This window comes from Carya illinoinensis, chromosome 6 (genome assembly GCF_018687715.1).
Source record: "Carya illinoinensis cultivar Pawnee chromosome 6, C.illinoinensisPawnee_v1, whole genome shotgun sequence".
In the NCBI taxonomy this organism is placed as follows: Eukaryota; Viridiplantae; Streptophyta; class Magnoliopsida; order Fagales; family Juglandaceae; genus Carya; species Carya illinoinensis.
In genome coordinates, this window is record NC_056757.1 from 36668475 (window position 1) to 36679784 (window position 11310).

Genomic DNA, 11310 nt, shown 5'->3' on the forward strand with positions numbered 1-11310 from the left:
CTGCCTTTGTTGTCATCTGATTGACTAGTATATATGTGATTCACGCGCTTACAAAAATAAAAATAGTTTATTCTCGTCCTGAATTGGTTTTGGTTTTGTTTTTTTGTTAACGACCAGTTCCAGTTTTTCATGAGGTTGGATGCTCATCATTCTATATTATATATTTTAATATTATTTTTTATTTTTTATTTTATTTTTATTCAATCAATTAAATTGTTTTATTTATTATTTATATATAACATATTTATTATAAAAAATAAAAATAAATATAATTTATAGTATAAAGGTGGAAGCAGAGGCAGAGTGGACATTAGCTGACCCAGACCAAGCCAGGCGGGAGGCGGAGATGGCTGCTAGCTAGGGTTGGTGTAGCCCTAGCTTCTTCAAAAAAAAAAAACAAAAACAGCGTATCTACGTAAGCTTGAGTCGTTTACACAGATTTCTTGTATGAAACACAAACGTCACGAATAAAGGTTGGAAGTAGAAGTAATGATATATGTTTGATTTAGGAGACATGATGATTTGAGTGGTACCCAACCATGTACTGAATTATTGTTGAGTGTTTGTTGCGACAAAATACGAACGAAACAAAGACGATATTGATGTGTAGATTTGACAGGTGAAAGTAAATACATTTAACATGGACGTGACAGGTTAATTAGTATAGGGTGATCCTCCTCCACAGAAAGAGTCACGCCAAAAGGTTTTTATTTTATTTTATTTTTTTAAAATTTCTTAAATCCATTAAATATTTAAAAAAATAATAATCATAAATTTATTAAAAAATATTTACTTATTTATTAAGTAAAAAAATAAAAATAAAAACTCAATCCATGGATTATCGGTGACCACCTTACGTTGGAAATACATTTTTCAATGTCGTCTCTTTTAAACACTAAAATATAATCGAGATATTAAGGTGAATTGAGTAAAATTATGAATAATAATATTTTATATACTCTATAGAGATAATATAATTTTTTTTAAATTGAGATAAGCTTAATTTTTTAGATTAAAATATATGAAATAGATTGAGATGAATTTAATTTTTTTATTATAAGTTAAAAAAAGTAATATATTTTATTAATAATTAGTTTAAGATAAATTGATATGAATTGAATTTATTTCTTCAATAAGTTCATGAAGATTGATACAAGTGTGTTAAGAAATAAAAGCTACCTCATTTATAAAGACATATTTACAAAAATAAATTTAGAATAATTTTACATACAACCGTAAAATATATAAACGTTGCATGATCGCTTTAAAAAATGATTAGGATTTATTATTAAAAAATTAAATTTTTATGTGGATCCCATATTTTATTCACTTTTTTTAAAATGATTACATGGTTGTTGCACAATTCAAAGTTGTAAATATCTTTTCTCATAAATTTATACAGTCTATAAAAACTAGAACTGGTTTGGATTTAAAGATGAGATGAGATGATTTTAAATTAAAGATGAAAATTAAATAAAATATTTTTAAAATATATTTTTAATATTATTATTATTTTGAGATTTAAAAAATTTGAATTGTTTATTATATTTTGTGTAAAAATTAAAAAAAATTTTAATGATAAAATGAGTTGAGATAAAACACTTTACAAATTCAAACCGGACGATCAAGTAGGCATTTAGAAAAACATGCATGTGTAACAACACACAAACATATATATATATATATATATATATAATTTTGAAGTTGTTAGGTATTGTATACGATCATTATGATGTGATCGAAATGTTTATAGATCTTACAAGTCTCAATTATTGCCATTACTTTCAATGACGTTGACCAGATCGAAGAGGTTGATTAGGGTTGTTAGCTTTCTACTAATATGCAAACCCTAACAAAATAAGAAGGTTAAAGTATGATCGATCTGTTTAATTAAATTGACCGCCCTGTTAAGTAGTACTTAAGAATATTAACTCATATATAAATATATATATATATATATATATATATATGTTACATGAATTAATTGACTTCTTAATTGTTACGTACGTGCAACATGATTATTAATTAACAGCTTTTCCACAAGTACTCACAAATTAATCCGACATGAACTCACATGTCGTTGGACATGAACCCATTACAAAATTATTGGAATATTAGAGATCACGAAAGGTTAACTCATGATTTAATTAAACAAGTTATATATTAAAATTGATTCGCATATCATTTTAACGTGTTCTCAACTATATATGCAACCTTGTAATATTAATCTTTGAAAATATGTATATATATATATATTTAAAAAAATATATCCAAATCAACTCATGAGCTGGCAATATCCCTTTTTATTCATATTTTGATATTATTATTTGATCTCAGAATTACTTGACTGCAAATAATTGCTTAAATGGCATACAAATATGTATGGAGATCGAGCAAGCAAGACCGAGTAGTCATATAATGTAGAGTGAATCCAACAGATCATATTGTCCAACAACCATGGATCGATCATACCCTCCACCCAATTCATTTTTCTTTTTCGTTTATTTTGAAACTTTTGCTATGTAGATTCTCATTCTCTCCCTATCATATAATTAATCCATATATAGTTCATATTGTTAATTAACTTGCACAAGTGACATATATAACATTGAATATTTGAAACTTGAATAGCCCCTAGCTATCACAATCATTGCAATGTGAAAACATTAAAAGTAAAGGGCTTGTTTGGATTCAGATGACATTTTATCACATCTTATCATTACAACTTTTCTAAATTTTCATACAAAATATAATAAATAATTTAACTTTTTCAAACTCAAAATAATAATAATATTAAAAAAATAAAATTCTAACAATACTTTATTTAACTTTCATCTAAAACTATCTCATCTAATCACTGAATTCAAACGCAACCTAAATCTCAATATATAGTTTCATCATTTCCTTTGACCAAATTGCCATAAAAATTTGTATCTTGAAACAAGCCAACTAATAAGTTGTTGTGGGTGGATGGATTGCTATAATTAATTAATAGATTTTCACGTTCATGTGATCAAATAGGCTAATGAAGATTTCTTGATTTCCCATCTTATAAACTAGTAGATAATAAAGGATGATCAATACTCGACAGCTTCTAGAAAAAACATCCTAAGAAATACAGCTGGTTAATTAATTGGAGGAGACACGTTTTTCTTTTTCTTTTTCTTTTCCGCCAATCAAGAGTCTTAATTAATTTTGTGATATATAGGAATCATGCAAAGGATCGAAAAATGGATAAGGCATTCTTAAATTATTGTTCAACTCATAAAATTCTAGTGTTTAAATAAGATCAATAAAATAAATAAATGATGTGGATTTAACAATATTTATTAACTATATTTTACTACCATCCGAAATTATAAATAGATAATAATAAATGTTTTAGCATTTATTTCTCATATTTACTTCTTGAAAAATCTTATTTATAAGTCGGTACATGAAATATACCTCATGATGTTGATATAACAAGACTTTATTTTACAAGAAAAATCCAAGATAGGCTCACACGCTTGATCTTATAAAATTATTTTCTGAAATGATAAAGTTCTTATAATTAAATAAAAATAAAATAAACAAATGACGTGGATTCAACCTGCATATTTATTAATTATTTAATACTATCCCAAATTAATCTTTTAGTATCTACCTAACACAATATTTATTTATTTTCAACTTAAAATCATAAATTACAAACAAAGTTACAAAAACTTCGAATACTTTTTCTTGAAAAAACAATGTGGTTCACATGCCTGAATTTATAAAAATGTCGGTCCAAATTAGATCGCCACATGTTAAAATTAAAGAAGTTCATATTAGAAGTCGTTTGTGATAAAAAATAAAAATAAAAAATAAAAAAAAAACCAAATTTATCAAGAGAAGTGCTTCTGTAAAAAAGAAATTATATAAAAATAAATTCACAAATTAACTTAATTTTATATGATATATTAAATTTATTTTATAATAAAAATAATTTTTTTTTTAATTTAATATGTTACATCAAATTATTTCAATTTATAAGTTTTATTTTAATTTCTAAGTTTATTTTTATTATAAAATAAGTATTTTTCTAAAAAAAAACTGTCACTTTTATAATAAAATAGATAGTCTAGCATTTTGTTTTTGTATTAAATATTTTCCTTGTTTTAATTTGGCATTTTCTTTTCTTTTCCCTGTTTTTGGGTCCTGCTTGGTGGGCTGCTGCTGTCACTCTCACGCTGTCACGCTGCTCGCGCATGAACTCATAATTTTTCTCCTCTATAAAATGCTCATGAGTCCATTGTTAATGCCTACAAACCAACACAGCAGAAAGTTCTAGTTTTTGTGAGGAGAGACAAAAATTCAGAGAGAGAGAGAGAGAAGAGAGAGAGATGGGGAACGTGGGAGAGATCGAAGAAATGCAGGGGTTGTTGATAGAAGAAGTCGAGAAAATGCAGGAGTGGTCTTCCTCTTCAACAACAATGCCTCTTCTAGCTCTGAATCATGTCTCATTCGTTTCCAAGTCTCTGAGAAAGTCCATCAGGTTCTATGAGGAAGTTTTGGGCTTTGTACTCATCAAACGCCCTTCCTCCTTCGACTTCGAAGGAGCTTGGTATGTCCACTAAACACCAATCTCAGCCCCGTTCTTTTTTCTCTTCTCTTTTTCAAGATCATGTCAAGTAATATGCAGTTTATCTCTTTTTGTTTCTCTCTCTTTTGTTATCCAAAACTGAATCGGTTCTTCTTTAGGTTGTTCAACTATGGTATTGGCATTCATCTGCTGGAGTCAGACGCTGCCCCATCAAAGAAAGGAGCAATAAATCCAAAAGACAACCACATCTCATTCCAGTGCGCAGACATGAACAGAGTTATACGGAAACTAGAGGAGATGAACATAGAGTATGTTACAGCAGTGGTGAAAGAAGGTGGAATTACAGTTGATCAGCTTTTCTTCCATGACCCTGACGGGTACATGGTTGAAATATGCAATTGTCAAAATCTCCCTGTTCTTCCCCTTATATCATGCCCTCTCAAGCTACCCAATACCAGCAGGAACAACACGACCTCATCGTTTTATGGTAAGTTCTCTGTCATTTACCATTTGTTTCTTTGTTTTCCAACTATGCATATATGGTTAATTGTTTTCAAGCTAAATGATTCAGATTTGGCCATTTCAGAAATTAGTAATAGTAATATGAAGCGAATAAAAAAAATTAATAGTGAGGAACAAAATCTGAATCATTCACATGCAATCTGGATATAACAGTTGAGATCTACAAGAATTCTACAATAATAACTCTAGAAACCGTTGATCTGCTTTTGTTGTTTCATTTCGTGACTATAATTAAGAATCCTATGTAACTAAAGAAGTGAATGCAGATAAACCGAGCACAAAGATGTCATTCTATGGAGAATCTGAGGCGCTGATGATGGAGAATTTTGTGGCGGACATGATGACCATTTCGATCTGAATGATTCCTCGAGAGTGATTGTTGCAATCTTCCCAGATTTTTTAATGAAATTGTTATTGTGTACATTGTGTAAAGAAAGGGTTAAAGCTTTCTGCTGTTAAATTGTGAAAAAGACAAGTCTTTCTTTTGGTTATGAAGTTTTTGTAAGCTTTGTTGGGTTAATGTTGCATTTTCAATTCCCTGTTAAAAAAACGTTGCATTATGAATTGATTGATTTCATCAGATCTTATCTTTAGTAGAGCTGGCTATGTATGGTCGTGAATGATTTACCAAGGCTAGTTGCTCATCAATGCAGTCCGAGGACCCAATAAAATATAGCAAGGCAGACAGGGACATTCCATAATATTTAACAATCCCTGGATAGATCTTGCGGGAATCATTTTGAAACCTATTGCATGGAAGTGAATATATACTGCATCGAACAAACAAAATGTAAATCAATTATCAAATCTTAACGAAGGATCTTTGAAGTGAACAGAGATCTTGCCTCCTTCACATTCTCTCCAACATAACCAATTGCGTCCTACCTAGCTCATGAATTCAGCATTCTCAACATAATCAGTCATCAATTGTGTCTGAGAAGGCAAGACTTTTAATGCTCTGATCCGTGAGTTGGCTCGGTTTGGTAGCAGTTTTCTTATATATACATATATATATATGGCACCTGGATAAATGCTTCTTCTACCATGAGTACTGGATCAGGAAGTAATTTCGGCCATTATGTAAGCCGTGAGGGTCACATTAATTTGCTAAGAAAGTGAAACTCCATTCAGATGGAATAGATATAATCTTATTGAAAGTGCATTTCATGACAGGGTTGTAAAAATAAGATTATATATATCTTGCCTCTTTTGCATCCGTATTCCTTATCTCCCTCATGTCTCTCTGTTGTAAAAATAACCTCTCTATGATCAACCGATACAGATTAAAAATGAGCTAAACGCGAAGGGAAAGGGGAAAGAATAAAGCTATTAGTTTGACTTTGGTGGCACCCATTGTCCATTGCTACCTCCTCGTCTTCTTCATCATGTCTTAAAATGGGAGGAGCATGAGGAGATTAGTTTATTTTCCTGCAAAACACAAGAGCCATGTATTAGATGAGTACTGAATACTGATCGTCTATGTGTATACCTTGGATTCTAGTAAATATTTATGATTATTATTATTATATTACTGACGAAATTAGTAGCAAAGCAGGTGTAATTTTAAATTACCTGCCCCTGCGCTTTTCAAGAAAACATTGGATAGAATACCTTCTTACCATTGGAAGCTGGCCTGACAATTAAAGACAATTGGGTACTGCTTTATTAATCAACATGATTTTCCGATGATTTATTTTATATAAAATATACCAAATAGACGAGAATTTCTTGAATGGTCAGGTGAGGCTTTATAGATATATACAGTACTGCGCTAGAATTTACAGTACCTGCTGCCGGCTTTTCTGTGACAACGGGTTTTGACAAGGAGCTTTCACCTGCGAGAAGCAGATTTGCTTGCTTGGGCCTGCAAACGGAAACAGAGATAGCTATTAATACGTGCGTCTAAGAACCAATGCTAGTTGATTATTATCACTATTAACATCATAGGAGTCAACGCCAGCTGCTGATCAACTACATATATATGTATATATATTTATATATGGAGCCACCATCAGGAGTCTAGCTAGTACGTACCTAGCTAATATTTTATGGGGTCACAAAAATTAATTATTCTCCATAATAATTAATTATATATGAATTAGAAACCAGAGTGCATATTTGTGAATTTGAAATATATACATTTATTAGAAATGGTATTTATAATCGTGGTTGTATAAGTGCCGTTCTGTCTCTTTAAAAAAAGTGAATTAATATGAGATTCATATAAAAAAAATTAACATTTTAATCGTAACTCTCACTTTTTTTCAAAATAATTATGCGACGTTTACTTACTCTACGATTACATGTAGCATTATTTATATTTATTTATATATATATATATATAATATATGATGGAGTTGCAGACCTTGTCGGCAGGAACATGTCGTAGACAGTAATAGCCCCAGCGTAGAATATTGTAAGCTGTGAGGTTCAAGGCTTGTCGTCCGATAAATTTGGCTGTAACGCATCACACCTATATATTTACACGACCAAGAAGCTAAAGATATCATGTTCGTTGAATACTAATTTTTAACGAAAGTAAATAAAATATATATTCAAAATAATTTCATATATAAATGAAGTAAGTAAAGTATACCCAAGTCCTGGAAGTAATTCTTACTCTAAGAAAGAAGGGTGTCGATTCAAATTGCAACCAAATTTAGGAGGCATGCAATAGAGGGCGGGCAGCAGTTTTCGTCTTGATAACTTCCGATCCATCCATGTTGGTTTTACCCATGTTATGCTGCGATCTTGTAATAAGATATTTTTTAAACAAGCAGACAGCTGTACTTTGAGACATGTGATCGGATGCATATGAATTTGTCTTGTTTTTTTGGCTAGTACTAAATTGAACATCAGAGTTAGAATATTCTGTTTTCGTGAAATTCTTAGTTGAGATAGCGGTTCTGCAAGACATGTTATCCACCAAAAAAACACCCAGGATCGAGATCCTTTTAATCCTGTGCATGCAGGAAACAAATAGACGAACTTTAAAAAAAAAAAAAAAAAAACAGAGAATAATGGGAGGAGAGAAAGAGAGAGAGATATTACTCAATAAACTATGCAAGAGATCGAGGAAAAGTTGTAATGATCCATATGCAATACAAAAAGATGAAATCTGTCTAACAGCAACATTAATGGGAGGAGAGAAAGATCCATGCTTTAATTTACACGTAAGGATTGAGGAACTATATTATATCTCTAATCTATATTATAATATATTAGAAGTATTAATTTACATTTTGGTATCCTAATAATTAAGCTTCTAAAGTTGGCACATGATTAATTATACATTTAAACTATTAAAATATATCATGATAAATATCAATACTATCACTTATAGTACTTATTATAATTAAGTGACAGTTGAAGAGTTCTGTAGTGTACATGTCATCATGAGTTTTAATAGTTTTAAAAGAAGTGTAAAAATAGCATGGTACCCGCTAATATTCTATATAGGGATGAAACCATTGAATTAATATTTGTGGTTTAGGAGGGCCTAATTAATTACTTCTAATTCGTTTTTGATCACCAAAACTGCATAGAGCAACGTAGTTATAATAAGAGATGTATATATATATATAGCACATGATTATAATCATATATAGTATTGATTAAAAACTTAGGATAAAAAAAAATAATAATAAAAACTTACACAGAAAAAGTTGAAAAGGAGAAATTATAGAGTAAATGTACTCATGTTTGGTGTGACGTTGGCAGAAGATCAAATTGTAGCTTATAGTTTTGCAGAATTTGCATTGCCAAAGCTCCAAAGCACAGATCCAATGGTATTGATAAGAACGTACCCACCGGGAGAAAAGCAATGATCAGCTTGTCATTTTCTGACGTTGCAGATCCATGATCTTAGCAGCTTTTGGGAGGTAATAATGAATGAAACGTACGTACTGATCAGAGCTAGAGCTAGATCTAGATCAACTCGCATGAATGATGTGTACTTATTGATCGTGTCCCACCATAGCAGGCCGGGCCAACGAGAAAGACGCCTTCTTAAATTGTATTTTTATTTTAATCGTCGTATTAATTAATTAATAGATCATTTGATCGATAATTCTCTCTCTCTCTCTCTCTCTCTCTCTCTCTCTCTCTACATATATACGGATACGACAGTACACAAGGAATTCATTTCGATCGGGAAATTCAAAGAATTTGTGATCTCATCATGTGTTTTTTCTGTTTTAACTCACTCAAATAATATATATATATATATATATATATAGATAGATAGATCAGAAAGATGGAAAAACAATAAAAGGTTAATTTTTTTTTGAACCCTGTATAACTATAATAAATTAATTATTCTAGATGATCTTGTCATTTTGATGACCGATGACATGCATCGGGGTCTTTTTCAACCTCAATATATAGTGTGTCCAGCTATATATATATGGAAGATATATATATATATAATCAATGCATAGCTAGGAGGCCGGGTTAGATATTGATGATCAGCTAAAATACCAGGAAAAAAATTAAAATCTACAATTAATTACATTCGAATGCAGCTTTCTTCCACATTAGGTTGGAGAAAATTCTTCTAATTACATGTCGTATATTTGTCATGTTTTTCTTCACCATGTTTTTTTTTTTTTTTAAATAAAAGAAATAGGCATGTGCTGATGATTTTTAAAAAATGCTTCTCATGAATGCAAAACTCATTGTCTCATTGTCACGTCCGCATATAAAATTCATTGTTAGAATAAGGATTATATCGCAAGAATTTTCATTTAGTTTGCTTAAAATTTTCATGATCGAGGCATATCACTATTGATCAACCACTCAGCATCATGTACCGTTGGGTGTATCTCCCATTACATTTGCATTTTTTTTTTCAAATATGTTTTAAACATCTTTACCCATTAAAAAAAATATATAGTAATTAAAAAAAATATTATTTTATAAATTATTATTATTATTATTATTATTATTTTAATCAATGGCTAGCCTTGAGTTGATCATGGCCTGCCGGGGCTCGATCGTAAAAAATATATGTAGGAAAATAGAGTGTCTCCTACAATTCTTCAAAATTAAAGTCAAATCAACAGAAGGAATTAGAAAATTTTAAAGAAGAAGAAGAAGAGTTATTATCCTGGCATGACACTAGGGTAGCCAATGCCATGCCTTGTGGTGGGGAAGACCATAAACAACAGGCTGCAAATGAGCCCAACACCCACAGGAACAATGTCCAGAACCTCCTGGGTCTCATGTCCTGGCGTTGGATAAAAGCACCTCAACACATTCTTATCTCTCAAAGCCACAGCTCCAAACACTAGCACTGATAATACTGCATGAACCCAATCAATGAATCCTATTTTATACTTGGTCAAATCCGGGAATAAGCCTGAATTTGAAGGGTCGTCTTGATTAATGTCAAACAGCCAAATTCCTTTGAAGGTGGCGAGGCCGTGGTAGACCTGTCCGTCCGAGGCCTTGACAGTGTCGGTGAAGCATGCGAAGAAGCAGGAGACGGCGAGGAGGACAAGGAGGATGAAGGTGATGGGGCGAGTGGCGGAGTCACACGAACCGTTCTGGGTGAAGATGGGTATGAGAAGTTGGAATGCTAAGAGGGTGCCCGAGGGCAAGCGCTTGGCTATGTTGGCTGTGCCTTCTAGGGTTTGGGAGATTGCACGCTGTGAGAAAGATCGTTGGCGTCGAAGATTAGGGGCTTTCGGTGTGCCGTCGGGAATGACATCGTAGGTGGTTGGAGCCGCGGGTTTGTCAGATATGGATGATGAAGGTTGCTTCTTGGGTAGTACTGTGGTTGATGATCTTGGTCTAAGATTAGACATATATATTTGCTCTAGCTCCAGGAAGAGAATATAATATGCAGTTAGATGGCTAGCTAGCAACGAAGATATATATATATATATATATAAGCTGGATATATATGTGTGTGTACGATAACGTACAAGCAAAAACAGCTGGTGGTTATGTAGTGATCATGCACGCACGTCTATTGGTAATTAAGCTATGGTGAATGCAGGAACTATACAGAAGAAATTTGGGTTATTATCATGAAATGAGAGATCAGTAATAAGGAAATTCATGTAAATACGGATGAAGGACAAACCAGGGACCCGTAACTCATGCTGCCATACAGAGTTGGTCTACTTTCCTTGTATTATGAGATTGAGTGCTGTGCTTGTAATCTTCCGTGTAGCATAGCGATTTAGCTACGAAATACTGGTGCTTGGAGCCGACGA

At 31.7% G+C, this 11310-nt stretch overlaps 2 protein-coding genes across 2 annotated transcripts; one reads left to right on the forward strand and one right to left on the reverse strand.

Moving 5' to 3' along the window:
• Window positions 1–4276: 4276 nt before the first annotated feature.
• On the forward strand, window positions 4277–5669 carry LOC122312901 (metallothiol transferase FosB-like). The gene is made up of 3 exons (XM_043127571.1): window positions 4277–4588; window positions 4726–5054; window positions 5356–5669. The coding sequence occupies exons 1-3, from the start codon at window positions 4368–4370 to the stop codon at window positions 5445–5447; spliced, it is 642 nt and encodes a 213-aa protein (XP_042983505.1). The 5' UTR covers window positions 4277–4367; the 3' UTR covers window positions 5448–5669.
• A 4489-nt stretch (window positions 5670–10158) lies between these two features.
• On the reverse strand, window positions 10159–11150 carry LOC122313006 (protein DMP3-like). The gene has a single exon (XM_043127693.1). The coding sequence runs from the start codon at window positions 10894–10896 to the stop codon at window positions 10192–10194; it is 705 nt and encodes a 234-aa protein (XP_042983627.1). The 5' UTR covers window positions 10897–11150; the 3' UTR covers window positions 10159–10191.
• Between the last annotated feature and the right edge of the window lie 160 nt (window positions 11151–11310).